Source organism: Oncorhynchus tshawytscha, linkage group LG09 (genome assembly GCF_018296145.1).
Source record: "Oncorhynchus tshawytscha isolate Ot180627B linkage group LG09, Otsh_v2.0, whole genome shotgun sequence".
Taxonomy (NCBI): Eukaryota; Metazoa; Chordata; class Actinopteri; order Salmoniformes; family Salmonidae; genus Oncorhynchus; species Oncorhynchus tshawytscha.
Genome location: NC_056437.1, coordinates 22768700 through 22784705, shown reverse-complemented (window position 1 = coordinate 22784705; position 16006 = coordinate 22768700). Strand labels below are relative to the sequence as shown.

The window sequence follows — 16006 nt, the reverse complement described above, 5'->3', positions numbered from 1 at the left end:
AAACTTGTATTCCTGCTGCCATAAATTCAAACAAAATTGTTAAATTAAGAGTTTAGATTGTTTAGCCACGGAAAAAGACAGGAACATTCATGCTAGCCATAGATTGACTGAGATAATGAATGGGCTGGTCATGCCGGGAGATGTTTGGATTGGTCTGCCATTTAGCATGCTTCCGTCTATAATGTGAGCTGTTCAGTATGTGCTGACAGTCCTTTCTACCACACCGTTTTTGAAAGATATAACATTAGCCATCGAGAAATAAAAATGTTTTGCTACTTTTGTCAACAACATTGAAGCCCTGAATTTAGCAGGCGTTATCGACAGATCAGTTGGAAAATGTGATGGACTACTTTCTACACATGCCACATGGTTAAATGATTCAAGTCTGCCATAAGAGTCTAGCTACATTTTCAAATATAAGTTTCTAATTTTGTCAATAAGTCATTTTTATTGCAAAGCAATAAAGCATACTATAGCATACTGTTAGTTAGCTAGCAAACATTAGCTTGCTGGCTCAATAGCTAACGTTACATGTATGATCTGTGTAGTAATATTATTCAAATCAGAAAGCTAATATTAAGCTATAACTAGCAATGGAAATAGTTATCTAATATGCAGATTCATACTACAGCTATGACAATGTTTATATTGGTAGTAGTATGCGTTGGGATTATGCCAGTTCATTGTTTAGCTACATGTCTAAACAAAAGACTCCATTTCGGCCGGATTATTACATGACCCATCAAATTAGCCAGGGATTTTTATCTGGACACTTTCTGTTTTTGACTCCTTATATGGCTGTGGCTGTGGAGGAGCTAGGAGTCAGCTTACGTTTTCCACATTTTCCCCAAGGTGTCTGCAGCATTGTGACGTATTTGTAGGCATATCATTGGAAGATTGACCATAAGAGACTACATCTACCAGGTGGTCGCTTGGTGTCCTCCGTTGCAATTATTGGCAATCTCCAGCTGCAGTATTTTTCCGTTTGCTTCTGATGACAAGCCAACTGCCACCACTGATAGATTATTGAATAGATATGTGAAAAACACCTTGAGGATTGATTCTAAACAATGTTTGCCATGTTTCTGTCGATATTATGGAGCAAATTCGGAAAAAAGTATGGCGTTGTAAGTGACTGCATTTTCCGGTATTTTTCTTAGCCAAACGTGATGAACAAAACGGAGCTATTTCGTCTACACAAATAATCTTTTTGGAAAAAATTAACATTTGCTATCTAACTAAGAGTCTCGTCATTGAAAACATCCGAAGTTCTTCATAGGTAAATTATTTTATTTGAATGCTTTTCTTGTTTTTGTGAAAATGTTGCCTGCTGAATGCTAGGCTTAAATGCTATGCTAGGCTATCAATACTCTTACACAAATGCTTGTGTAGCTTTGGTTGAAAAGCATATTTTGAAAATCTGAGATGACAGTGTTGTTAACAAAAGGCTAAGCTTGTGTTTCAATATATTTATTTCATTTCATTTGCGATTTTCATGAATAGGAAACGTTGCGTTATGGTAATGAGCTTGAGGCTATGATTACGCTCCCGGATACGGGATTGCTCGACGCTAGAGGTTAAGAGGCTCCTCTGTCCTCCACTCGTTACCTGTATTAATGGCACCTGTTTGAACTTATCAGTATAAAAGACACCTGTCCACAACCTCAAACAGTCACACTCCAAACTCCACTATGGCCAAGACCAAAGAGCTGTCAAAGGACACTAGAAACAAAATTGTAGACCTGCACCAGGCTGGGAAGACTGAATCTGCAATAGGTAAGCAGCTTGGTTTGAAGAAATCAACTGTGGGAGCAATTATTAGGAAATGGAAGACATACAAGACCACTGATAATCTCCCTCGATCTAGGGCTCCACGCAAGATCTCACCCCGTGGGGTCAAAATGATCACAAGAACGGTGAGCAAAAATCCCAGAACCACACAGGGGGACCTAGTGAATGACCTGCAGAGAGTTGGGACCAAAGTAACAAAGCCTACCGTCAGTAACACACTATGCCGCCAGGGACTCAAATCCTGCAGTGCCAGACGTGTCCCCCTGCTTAAGCCAGTACATGTCCAGGCCCGTCTGAAGTTTGCTAGAGAGCATTTGGATGATCCAGAAGAAGATTGGGAGAATGTCATATGGTCAGATGAAACCAAAATAGAACTTTTTGGTAAAAACTCAACTCGTCGTGTTTGGAGGACAAAGAATGCTGAGTTGCATCCAAAGAACACCATACCTACTGTGAAGCATGGGGGTGGAAACATCATGCTTTGGGGCTGTTTTTCTGCAATGGGACAAGGATGACTGATACGTGTAAATGAAAGAATAAATGGGGCCAACTATCGTGTGATTTTGAGTAAAAACCTCCTTCCATCAGCAAGGGCATTGAAGATGAAACGTGGCTGGGTCTTTCACCATGACAATGATCCCAAACACACCGCCCGGGCAATGAAGGAGTGGCTTCGTAAGAAGCATTTCAAGGTCCTGGAGTGGCCTAGCCAGACTCCATATCTCAACCTCATAGAAAATCTTTGGAGGGAGTTGAAAGTCCGTGTTGCCCAGCAAAGCCCCAAAACATCACTGCTCTAGAGGAGATCTGCATGGAGGAATGGGCCAAAATACCAGCAACAGTGTGTGAAAACCTTGTGTGTGAAGACTTACAGAAAACGTTTGACCTCTGTCATTGCCAACAAAGGGTATATAACAAAGTATTGAGATAAACTTTTGTTATTGACCAAATACTTATTTTCCACCATAATTGCAAATAAATTCATAAAAAATCCTACAATGTGATTTTCTGGATTTTCTTTTATCATTTTGTCCGTCATAGTTGAAGTGTACCTATGATTCAAATTACAGGCCTCTCTCATCTTTTAAGTGGGAGAACTTGCACAATTGGTGGCTGACTAAATAATTTTTTGCCCCACTGTATACTATTTTCAAACTCTGAGTCTCTACTTCTTTCCAACACAATTTCTAATTTTGCTACATAAGACCGAATCGAGGTGGTCGGTCACATACAGTGCATTCGGAAAGTATTCAGTCCCCTTGACTTTTTCCACTTTTTGTTATGTTACAGCTTAATTCAAAAAGTTATTAAATCAATAAAAATCCTCTATACACACATCATCTTTCCATTGATCATCGTTGAGATGTTTCTACAGCTTGATTGGAGTCCACCTGTGGTATATTCAATTGATTTGACATGATTTCGAAAGGCACACACCTATCTACCTAAGAAAAAATGAAAAAATGGACAAAAAGTACATTACAATGATTTATTTTACGGGGAACTAATGCTGAGTTAAGGCTCCCAGGGTTGCAAGGACAAATCAGATACAAATTCAATTAGCACTGAGGAGCGAAGTAAACAGTGTTGAGGCCTTTGGGCCCAACAAGTAGCAGGATTATTTGAAGCATCCCCTGAAGCCCCCTCCTGGTGTTCAAAGACCATTCACTGGCATTTTCTACAAGAAATGTGCCTCCAGAAATAAAAGCTTATCCCAAGTGGGTGTGACTCCTGTTGCCTGCTGCACTGCTGTTTGGATTCCACCTGGGGATCTGTTCACCGTCTGCCCTGGCCTGTCTCCCCCTAACTGGTACAGGTACCCCCACCACACTCATCCCTTTCTTCCGAGCTTTCGCTCGCCTCCAGCACTCACACACTGTTGGGGTGAGTAACTCTGAACTTACAATGGCTAGTCCCAAATCGTTATATATTTTGTTTTTTTCTTGTGCATTTTGCCTCATGACTCCTGCATACTTTGTTGACAACAAACTTTCTTTACTCAACCATGGGACAGACTGTTTGTTCCCACACTCGGGACTTTGACTCTCTAATGGTTACACAGACTTTTGGCTTCCCATCCTATTCTGACCACCTCTCACCGGCTTTGTATTCATGTTACCTGATGAAATTGCTGTACAATATGATCTTGTTGCCATCTGATGCACATTCAGATGTCATAAATCAGCACTGTAGAGCTCTCCCTGTAATATGCTGTGCCTTGATTGTATTACTGTTGATGATATCTGGAAATGTGCATGTACACCTTGGCCCATCTACTGTAGCTAGCCCCAATTCTGACTTGTGTTCTGATTTCTGCTTCACTGATTTCTGCTCTCATAAAAGCCTTGGTTTTCTGCACGTTAACACAAGAAGCTTATTACCTAAAATGGATTAACTGAAAGTGTGGATTCACAGCTCCAATCCAGATGTGTTGGTCATTACTGAGACGTGGTAAAGGAAGAGTGTTTTCGGCAAGACAGATCTTCCAAAGATGGAGGGAGTAGTAATGTTTACTGGGACATGCTAAACTGGGACATGCTAAACCACCTGACCCAGTCCTAAAGCAATGAGACTCCTTAAATCTTTCTTAGATTATTACCAATCCCACAAGGTATGACTCCAAACACCCAGAAAAGGCTACTCTCCTTGATGCTATCCTCACAAATAATCCTGATAGGTATCATTGTGGTGTTTTCTGTAATGAGTGATCACTGTTTTACAGCCTGTGTTCGTAATGGCTGCTCAGTGAAAACGACCTGTCCTAATTTGTCATTGACGCTTGCTAAAAAACTTTCATGAGCAAGCCTTCCTTCATGACCTGGCCTCTGTAAATTGGTACAGAATGAGCTTGATCTGTTGAAGATGCTTGGACCTTCTTTTTTAATATTTTCAGTGGTATTGTTAACAAACACGCCGACATAAAGAAAATGAGAATTAAAAACAGGTTCAGCCCCTGGTTCAACCGTGATCTTGCAGAGTTACTCCACCTCAAGAATAGCATTTGACGAAAGGCTCGGCACACGAATACTCAGTCTGACTGGCTATCATTCAGGCAAATGAGAAGTAAGTGCACTCAAGCTATCCGGAAGGTCAAAGTTAGTTACTTTAAGGAGCAGTTCTCTCTCTGTGGGTCTGACCCCAAGAAGTTCTAGAAAACGGTTAAAGACCTGGAGAATAAATCCTCCTCACAGCTGCCCATATCCCTTAAATGTTGATGTGGGGTTGTTACTGACAAGAAGCACATGGCTGAGATCTTTAATCACCACTTCATTAAGTCAGGATGCCTCCTTGCCTGTCCAACATTTCCTAATCTCCCACCCCTTCTAATGAGACTATCCCCGATGCTTCTCCCTCTTTTTCCCCTGCCCCGCTACAAACTTTCTCTCTGTGGGCAGTGACTGAGTCCGAGGTGCTAAAGGAGCTCCTTAAACTCCTTAAACCATCTGGGTCAGATGGACCTATTTCTCTTTTGCCCTGTTTATCAAAAGTGTTGGAAAAACTTGTCAATAATCAACTGACTGGCTTTCTTGATGTCTATAGTATTCTCTCGTGTATGCAGTCTGGTTTCTGCTCAGGTGATGGATGTGTCACTGCAACCTTAAAAGGTCCTCAATGATGTCACCATGTCCTTGATTCTAAGCAATTTTGTGCTGCTATTTTTAGGGACTTGGTCAAAGCTTTTGATACGGTAGACCATTCCATTCTTGTGGGCCGGCTAAGGAGTATTGGTGTCTCTGAGGGGTCTTTGGTCTGGTTTGCTAACTACCTCTTTCAAAGAGTGCAGTGTATAAAGTCAGAATAGCTGCTGTCTCAGCCACTGTCTGTCACCAAGGGAGAACCACAAGGCTCGATCCTAGGCCCCACGCTCTTCTCAATTTACATCAACAACATACCTCAGGCAGTAGGAATCTCTCTCATCCATTTATATGGAGATGATACAGTCTTATACTCAGCTGGCCCCTCCCTGGATTTTATGTTAAATGCTCTACAACAAAGGTTTATCTACCCTTAACCTTGTCCTGAACACCTCAAAAACAACGGTCATGTGGTTTGGTAAGGAGAATGCTCTTCTCCCCACAGGTGCGATTACTACCTCCTGAGGGTTTAGAGCTTGAGGTAGTTACGTCATACAAATACTTAGGAGTATGGCTAGACGGTGCACTGTCCCTCTCTCAGCACATATCAAAGCTGAAGTTAAATCTAGACTTGGTTTCCTCTATCGTAATCACTCCTCTTTCACCCCAGCTGACAAAAACTAACCCTGATTCAGATGACCATCCTACTCATGCTAGATTACGTGACACAATTTATAGATCGGCAGGTAAGGGTGCTCCCGAGCGGCTAGATGTTCTTTACCATTCGGCCATCAGATTTGCCACCAATATCCTTATAGGACACATCACTGCACTCTATACTCCTCTGTAAACTGGTCATCTCTGTATACCCGTCACAAGACCCACTGGTTGATGATTATTTATAAAAACCCTCTTAGGCCTTACTCCGCCCTATCTGAGATATCTACTGCAGCCCTCATCCTCCACATACAACACCCGTTCTGACAGTCACATTCTGTTAAAGGTCCCCAAAGCATACACATCCCTGGGTCGCTCCTCTTTTCAGTTCGCTGCAGCTAGCGACTGGAACGAGCTGCAACAAACACTCAAACTGGACAGTTTTCTCAATCTCTTCATTCAAAGACTCAATCATGGACACTCTTACTGACAGTTGTGGCTGCTTTGTGTGATGTATTGTTGTCTCTACCTTCTTGCCCTTTGTGCTGTTGACAGTGCCCAATAATGTTTGTACCATGTTTTGTGCTGCTACCATGTTGTGTTGCTACCATGTTGTTGTTGTGTTGTGTTGATACCATGCTGTGTTGTCATGTGTTGCTGCCTTGCTATGTTGATGTCTAGGCCTCTTTTTATGTATTGTTGTGTTGTCTCTCTTGTTGTGATGTATGATTTGTCCTATAGGTATATTGTATTTATTATTTATTTTTAATCCCAGGCCCCCGTCCCCGCAGGAGGCCTTTTGCCTTTTGGAAGGCCGTCATTGTAAACAAAATGTGTACTTCATGGACTTGCCTAGTTAATTAAAAGGTCAATAAAAAAAATACAAGTTAAAAAAAAATCAATATGAGGTCCCACAGTTGAAAATGCATGTCAAAGCAAAATCCAAGCCATGGGGTTGAAGGAATTGTCCTTAGAGCTCCGAGACAGGATTGTGTTGAGGCACAGATCTGGGGAAGGGTACCAAAATATTTATGCAGCATGGAACCACCAAGACTCTTCCTAGAGCTGGCTTCCCAGAGCAATTGGGGGAGAAGGGCCTTAGTCAGGGAGGTGACCAAGAACCCGATGGTCACTCTGAAAGAGCTCCAGAGTTCCTCAGTGGAGACGAGATAAACTTCTAGGACAACCATCTCTGCAGCACACCACCAATCAGGCCTGTATGGTAGAGTGGCCAGATGGAAGCCACACCTCAGTAAAAGGCACATGACAGCTCGCTCAGAGTTTGCCGAAAGGCACCTAAATACTCTCAGATCATGAGAAACAAGATTCACTTGTCTGATGAAACCAAGAATGAACTCTTCGGCCTGAACGCCAAGCGTCACATCTGGAGGAAACCTGGCATCATCCCTATGGTGAAGCATGGTGGTGGCAGCATTATGCTGTGGAGATGTTTTTCAGCGGCAGGGACTGGAAAGTATTAGTCAGTATTGAGGGAAAGATGAACTGAGCAAAGTACAGCGAGATCCTTGATGAAAACCTGCTCCCGAGCTCTCAGGACCTCAGACTGGGACAAAGGTTTACCTTTCAACACAACAACGACGCTAAGCACACAGCCAAGACAATGCAGGGGTGGTTTCAGGACAAGACTCTAACTGTCCTTGAGTGACCCAGCCAGAACCCAAACTTTAACCCGATCGAACATCTTTGTAGAGACCTGAAAATAGCTCTCCATCCAACCTGACAGAGCTTGAGAGGATCTGCAGAGAAGAATGTGAGAAACTCCCCGAATACAGGTGTACCAAGCTTGTAGCGTCATACCCAAGAAAACTTGAGGCTGTAATCGCTGCCAAAGGTGCTTCAACAAAGTACTGAGTAAAGGGTCTGAATACTTAAGTTAATGTGATATCTATGTTTTTTATTTCAAATAAATTATGAAAGCATTTCCAAAAAACTGTTTTTGCTTTGTCATCATGGGGTATTGTGTGTAGATTGATGAGGAAATAGAACAATTTAATACATTTTCGAGTACGGCTGTAACGTAAACAAAATGTGGAAAAAGTCAAGGGGTCTGAATACTTTCCGAATGCACTATATGGACACAGAAAAACTCAGCAAAAAAATGTATGTCCTCTCACAGACAACTGCATTTATTTTCAGCAAACTTAACATGTGTAAATATTTGTATGAACATAACAAGATTCAACAACTGAGACATAAACTGGACAAGTTCCACAGACATGTGACTAACAGAAATTGAATAATGTGTCCCTGAACAAAGGGGGGGGGGTCAAAATCAAAAGTAACAGTCAGTATCTGGTGTGGCCACCAGCTGCAATAAGTACTGCAGTGCATCTCCTCTTCATGGACTGCACCAGATTTGCCAGTTCTTGCTGTGAGATGTTACCCCACTCTTCCACCAAGGCACCTGCAAGTTCCCAGACATTTCTGGGGGGAATGGCCCTAGCCTTCACCCTCCGATCCAACAGGTCCCAGACGTGCTCAATGGGATTGAGATCCGGGCTCTTTGCTGGCCATGGCAGAACACTAACATTCCTGTCTTGCAGGAAATCACACACAGAACGAGCAGTATGTGGCATTGTCATGCTGGAGGGTCATGTCAGGATGAGTCACAGCATTGAGATTACCTGCAATGACAACAAGATCAGTCCGATTATGCTGTGACACACCGCCCCAGATCATGACGGACCCTCCACCTCCAAATCGATATTGCTTGTAGGCCTGTTGTAAGGCAGCTCCTCACCACACCTCTCCAGAGTACAGGCCTCGGTGTAACGCTCATTCCTTCGACAATAAAAGTGAATCCGACCATCACCCCTGTTGAGACAAAACCGTGACTCGTCAGAAAAAAAACACTTTTTGCCAGTCCTGTCTGGTTCAGCGACGGTGGGTTTGTGCCCATAGGCGACATTGTTGCCGGTGATGTCTGGTGAGGAGCTGCCTTACAACAGGCCTACAAGCCCTCAGTCCAGCATCTCTCAGCCTATTACGGACAGTCTGAGCACTGATGGAGGGATTGTGTGTTCCTGGTGTAACTCGGGCAGTTGTTGTTGACATCCTGTACCTGTCCCGCAGGTGTGATGTTCGGATGTACCGATCCTGTGCAGGTGTTGTTACACGTGGTCTGCCACTGCGAGGACAATCAGCTGTCCATCCTGTCTCCCTGTAGCGCTGTGTTAGGCATCTCACAGTACGGACATTGCAATTTATTGCCCTGGCCACATCTGCAGTCCTCATGCCTCTTTGCAGCATGCCTAAGGCACATTCACACAGATGAGCAGGGACCCGGGGCATCTTTCTTTTGGTGTTTTTCAGAATTTTTCATACATTTTCATAATTGTGACCTTAATTGCCTACCGCCTGCAAGCTGTTAGTGTCTTAACGACCGTTTCACAGGTGCATGTTCATGAATTGTTTATGGTTCATTGAACAAGCATGGGAAACAGTGTTTAAACCCTTTACAGTGAAGATCTGTGAAGTTATTTGGATTTTTTTCTAATTATCTTTGAAAGACATGGTCATGAAAAAGGGAAAGTTTCTTTTCTTGCTGAGTTCATAATAGATGAATACTGTATATATATATATATTTTTTTTAAGTTATTCAAATATAAATGACCAACGTTACAATCAATTGCCATAGATTTTCTGTCAATCACCAAAATTACTGAAGATTCTGGTAACTTTAGTAAATTACCGGTAGGTTTGCAACCCTGGAACTGATTTAACTCAAGGAGAAACTCGCTGCACAGTTGTGAACTATTTCCACAAGACAGAGTTTGACGGCTAGCCCTTGGATGTTTTCAACCCACCTTCTCTCCAGGTGTGACAGAGATCCTCCAGATACAGTGGACATAGGCTGCATATCCATTGGGATAACCAGGAGAGGAGAAGTTTCCACTACTGTCCTGTAGGCTGTCCCCACACCCTGCCCACAAAACAGCACATGGTAATAAAACAAAGAAACAGACTCTAAACACACCACAGGAATGGCATAAGCTACTACAATAGAGAAAGAAGGCAGTTGTCTCAACATACTGTCTCAACATGCTGTAGATTTCCTTTAGCCTCAAAAAGGAGGAATAATAACTAGCACTTGAATGGTTGCTGATTTATTAGTTGTTGAATTTTAACAACGTTGGCCATTCCTGAGGCTTGAGTTCTCCAGATTACAACAATAAACTGAATTCCAATTTTTGGAAACAAAGAAACAAAAAAACAATCAACCTCCTTTCAACAATGACAACGCAAGTCCATTCATCTACTAATGTCACAGATTTGTCGTCACGGTCTTGTCTTAGACTCCGAAAAATTAACACAGTAATCATCAGTCGTCATCTTTTGAATAGGCAGGGGTGGTCGTAGTCAGACCTTGTGCAGGGTTTATCAGCATGTTCTCTCTGACATTTCACATGGTGAGAATACTACACTCTTAGAAACAAAAAGAGCTATCTATAACCTAAAAGGGTTCTTTGGCTGTAGCCATCGCTGAAACCTTTGAAGAACCCTTTTGGGTTCCAGGTAAAATGGAAGGGTTCTACATGGAACCCAAAAGGGTTCTACCTGAAACCAAAAAGGGTGCTCTTATGGGGTCAGCCAAAGAACCAGCAGTCAGGAGGCCTGCCAAGTCGGATTTGTCTTACTTGTACACTTGTAGAGTTTGCGAGCTTGTGTGATGTCCCCTTTGCTCAGCCTTGTCCTCTGGCCAATGGGTGGCCTGACTCCATTTACATCATAGCGAGGTAGAATGGTGTCTAAGAAAATGCCTCTGTGGTTCAAACACAAACACAAACAGGGTCAATAAGAGAGACCAACACCTATTCTCTCTTTGCAGAACTGAAGTTTTCATTTGTATTAATGGACAAGAGGAAACTTTGGTTTTACTGCGAAAATTCAAAACCATTCATCTTAGATATTACCATCATTAACAACAGTTCAATCGAGTACAAGCTTAACTGAATGAACAGCAAAGACGGAATGCAATATGATATTTTATTAAATAGTTTGGGGAATCATCAGCGCCAGATGATGTGAGGGCATCAAACCCCAAAACAGTTGCTGAAAAACAGCAAGTACGAGAATGAGGGTAAGTTTACATACAAATACATCCCAAGATTTGGTTGGTTGAGAGAGAGGAAGGTGATCATTGCCAGAGTGAACCAATGGGTTAAACAACAAGCATGAGGAATGTGCATTATTGTGCTGTGCTACAGATGTAGGATCTTAATTTGATCACTCCTTTGTTGCTCATCTAATTTCCTGCACAGCAGGGAATGCAAACTTGAGGTTTTAAAAACACTTCACTCTGGTTAAGCTTTATATTTAGATAAAACATGGTAAAGGCCCAAAATTGCCAAAATGGCTGCAAATGTTTTACTTTTAAACTCGGACAAAACAGAGATGCTAGTTCTACGTCCAAATAAACAAAGATATCTGCTGTTTGATCTGACAATTAATCTGGATGGTTGTACAGTCGTCTCAAAGAAAAAATATTTGAAGAGCAGCTTTTCTCCATCTTCGTTACATTGCAAAAATCTGAAACTTTTTGTCCAAAAATGATGCAGAAAAGCTAAGCCATGCTTTTTAAACTTCAATATTAGACTACTGCAATGCTCTACTCTCCAGCTACCCGGATAAGGCCTAGAATTTCTAAGCAAACAGCTGGAGGCAGGGCTTTCTCCTATTGATCTATATTTGTCGGTGTGGAGTTTCTTTCTATGGAGTTTTTCTTAGCCACCGTGCTTCTATAGTACATCTGCATTGCTTGCAGGCTGGGTTTCTGTATAAGCACTTTGTAAAATCTGCTGACAACTGTGGTATACGCGGGATAAACGCCTCCATTCTATACATACCTTGGAAATAATAAACGATGCAGCATCCTTTGTGGAGTTCCCTTTTCCAAGGTAATGTACAGAATGGAGGCGTTTATCATGCTTATACCAGAGAAAATAATACTAAAGCACACATTTACCGGCATCATTTTTGTTGTTGTTGATATTTTCATTTTTATAAGCTTTCTCATCTTTCATTCGATTAGTTCGATATGAATTGACGCGACCCAGTTGTTTATTCATTATGTTTCATTGCCATGCTGGTGGCAACGTTCTTATCCCTTGCTTACTAGCTAGCCAACTACGGCTAACACGGTCATAACCTATTCGCCCAGTATAACAGCAAAGTAGCTGCATTTGTGTTTGTTGAAACCGTTTTCTATCGACATTCATTTTGATTCATCCATAACAATTAGCTGATGATGCCCGATTAGCTAGAAAAGTTTGCCTTCTCATCAGGATACTCGTCAACAATGACTGTTAATAACAAGGAGACAGCATTGCAAACCAGAAACATGTGTGAGGATTTGACAGCATAGTGACAGTAGGTTCATCACTCACCTCGTTAGGTCATCAGATGCTCCAAAAAAGAATATATCTCTGCAAAAGCAAATCAATGCTACCTAGCAAAAACATTTCCTCGTTGGACCTGCATTTACAATGTATCTTATTTCAGTTTCTGTGGTTGTTGATTTAGAATTCTGTAAGTACAGTCTGCATGTGTAAGCGCATATTACATCATGATTACGAGGAGTCCCGATATCTTTTCCGACTGTCCCAATATATTTTCCAACTTGTCCCATTATTTGGTTTTAATGTCCATTCTAGAATGCCCTTCTAGCCAATCAGAAACAAGTTTTCAACAATGCTGTGGATTAGCATCCACATAATAATTCACGTTTCCTGTTGCTGCAGGATTTCCTGCTGCAGCAAACTGGCTCAAATTAATATCCTACATCTGTAGGCTAAGGTAAATAGGTGAATCACATTCCGCACATGGCTATTAGGAAAGAGGAGAAGAAACAAGACGCTATGCTGATGATGATACGTTTGTATTCATTCCCACTACGCCCGTAGAATAGGAAACAAAGTTAATTATGTTGTGCTTACTGGATGAAGTTAAATGATCATTCAGACCAGCCTTCCTGATTGAACTTTCATAAACTAAATTTCCACTGCAAAAGCAGTCATGAGTTGGGACAGCTGAGGCGCAAGCAATAGTAAGATATTTTCACATGGGGTTCCTGTTTGACACTTTACTACTTTATTGAACTCCCTTTCTGTCCCTCAGTAGCCAGTTAGGGAGCTCACCATCACCAGGTTCCCATGGCGATGCACCCTTGAATGGCAGGCATGTGCAAACAGAGTGTTCTGAATGAGGGCTTTAGGCTGTGCCAAAGGGCTCTGTGGAGCCCAGCCCTGAATGCAAGAGAACAAGGCCACTCCAGCCCAGATTGTCACATACAAAGACCCAACTGGCAGCCCTATATTTACCCTGGCCTGCCTCCATGACCCTGGCCTGCAAAGTGTTGGTGGAGGTAAAAAAGTAAAACACAGAAAAAGCAACAGGGTAACAACATGCACGAGACTGAAATGAAAAGACGTCTGTCTTCTGTGAAATCATTCCAATCAGGACCCAATCGCCATGGCTTCCAGTGGTTATTTGCAGGAGAACTATGTGCTAAGTGTTAGTTTTGCTGGAAGACAACCAGTTCCTGACAGTGACATTGTTATTCTAACACGTATACTAATAAGAGGATTTATCATGCACGGGGGGCACTATTAATTTATTGTATACCAGACCACTAATATGCAGATACTTTGGAGATGCTTTACTGCATAAAATGTATATTTGACCTGACTAGAATATATCAGGGGAAAAGCAAAGTACTTGTGTGAATAATACTCAACTGAAGGTCAGAATACGTTACATGTTGATCCTAAGGAGTATAATGTCCAACCAGACAGTACCTAATGAACCAAACAGAGCCTATAATTAATCAGTTGCTTTGTACCAACCTTGAAAAGGTATTCCGTGCGTAATGCATGATGCTGTCAAAGTCATACACTTCCCCAAGAGAGTCCACCTCCCCTGGCTCCATCTTCAGGAAGTTATACTCTTGACCTGGGACAAATGGGAAGAATCAAGATTTGACCTGTCAGACTAAAATCAGGTATTATTCAATAATTTGGCTAAACAGGCAGGCAGACAGACAGAGAGAAAGAGAGAGACTTACCTGCCTGGATGTTATCTCTGATAATACTGACATGCTCATCGCGGTCGGGCCGTGTATGCTCGTGCCAGAAGCCGATCACGTGGCCCAGTTCATGCACAACGATCCCAAACTTGTCACAGTTCTTTCCTATGGAGATGGCCTGGGGACCTCCGCCCCTCCTGCCCACGTAGGAGCAACACCTGCAGAGGGAGACACAGTCTTTCAGGGGGATATGTGCTTGGGAGACAGTGGGCCTTTTCCCACAGATCGTGCTTGATTAACATTTACTTCAGTCAATTCAGCACATATAATACCTTATTACATGTATTGAATTGAAAAACTACCCATTGATTTGTACTCATTGATTTTCTTTCAGTTCATTATTTGACTCTAATTTGACCCCTGAATGAAAATGGATTTGAGCGTTTACCCTGCACACTTCAATAACCCAGTATGTTCAAACTCTGCAACTGGAGAAATAAAATACAGCTCAAGCTCTATGGTCAGTCACACATGAAAACCAAGCCCAGATTATGAAACTGACCAAAGACTTTGCTCTGAGGCAATGTTCCAGGTTTTCTTTTTTTGTCACATGCAATTTGTGACGATCTCAGCTAGTTTTGGAGCAAGGGGGGAAACGTGGCTATAGGAGGCGCAAAAACACTCAAAAACACACATACAGTAACAGGTTGAAAATAATTGCACAGCACATGCAGGCAACACACACATTGTTTATAAAAAATGTTATCCTTTATTTAACGAGCAGGCACATTGAGATTTACAACTCTTTTACAAGTCAGCCCTGGCCAAAAAAACGGTGTACTTACACATGGTCTAGAATCAAATCCCTTGTGTAGAACAACTATCTTACAGCCTCGCTCCCAGTCTTTTCTTTCTTTTTCAAAGGAGAACAGAATTTCTAACTCCTTACATATGTGTATTTATTTGTGAAATGACAGGAGCAGAGAAGCAGGGAGAAAGAGCAGCGGAATGAGAAATTCATAGGGCTGATGAAGGGTTTGAACCGGCATCTGTATGTGGTTCCAAGGATGAGAGTGTTACTGCTAGACTATGCATTTGGAGCCAGTCCTAATCTGTCTTAAGCAAAAAAATATGAGAGAAGAAAGAGCAATTAGTCCTGCAGTGTGAAGTATGAACCTTGTCTGAATGGCAGACATTGTGAAAAGGTTTAAGGTCAATGTGGAGGCATGTAGTTGCTGCTCATGGAGATAATCACCAGGTTTGAAACCACAGGAGCTGAAGATATAGGCTAAAATGACAGTGAAGCATTCCTGCCTGAAGTGTATTCTTTTGCATAGGAAAACATATATTTTGTGTCAAGGACAGCTTAGAAGGCCACAACCCAGAAGCATCTGGCAATGTTCTGTGGGATGGAGCTGTACTGATGAAAATCAGGAGAGAGCTGCAATTTACCAGCAGGTGGGCATAAAGGACTTCTAAGTAGTAGGTGCGTGCATTGAGCTTTCCTGGAGAGACAAGAGAAGATTTGGCGGGTTGGCTGTTTAGCAACAAAACCGACGTGGGCGCAACTATGAGACAAAACAGATAGAGTTGGCATAGGTTGTTGACAACATGTACACTATATTTGGATGCAGTCTATCACAGTGCCATCAGTTTTGTCACCAAAGCCCCATATACTACCCACCACTGTGACCTGTACACTCTCGTTGGCTGGCCCTCGCTTCATACTCGTTGCCAAACCCACTGGCTGCAGGTCATCTACAAGTCTTTGCTAGGTAAAGCCCCGCCTTATCTCAGCTCACTGGTCACCATAGCAGCACCCACCCGTAGCACGCGCTCCAGAAGTTATATCTCACTGGTCACCCCCAAAGCCAATTCCTCCTTCGGCCGCCTTTCCTTCCAGTTCTCTGCTGCCAATGACTGGAATGAACTGCAAAAA

The 16006-nt window shown here is 42.3% G+C and overlaps 1 protein-coding gene across 4 annotated transcripts in view; it reads right to left on the bottom strand.

The window, feature by feature from the left end:
* The window catches only part of LOC112257596 (bone morphogenetic protein 1-like), a 47962-nt gene that overhangs the window by 20223 nt on the left and 11733 nt on the right, over positions 1-16006 (bottom strand). For all 4 annotated transcript variants that reach the window (XM_024431285.2, XM_024431286.2, XM_024431287.2 and 1 more), the window contains 4 exons: positions 14107-14285; positions 13889-13994; positions 10682-10806; positions 9851-9966 (listed from right to left, as the gene is read on the bottom strand). In XM_024431285.2, coding sequence (XP_024287053.1) covers positions 9851-9966; positions 10682-10806; positions 13889-13994; positions 14107-14285 — 526 coding nt within the window. The remainder of the gene's footprint in view (positions 1-9850; positions 9967-10681; positions 10807-13888; positions 13995-14106; positions 14286-16006) is intronic.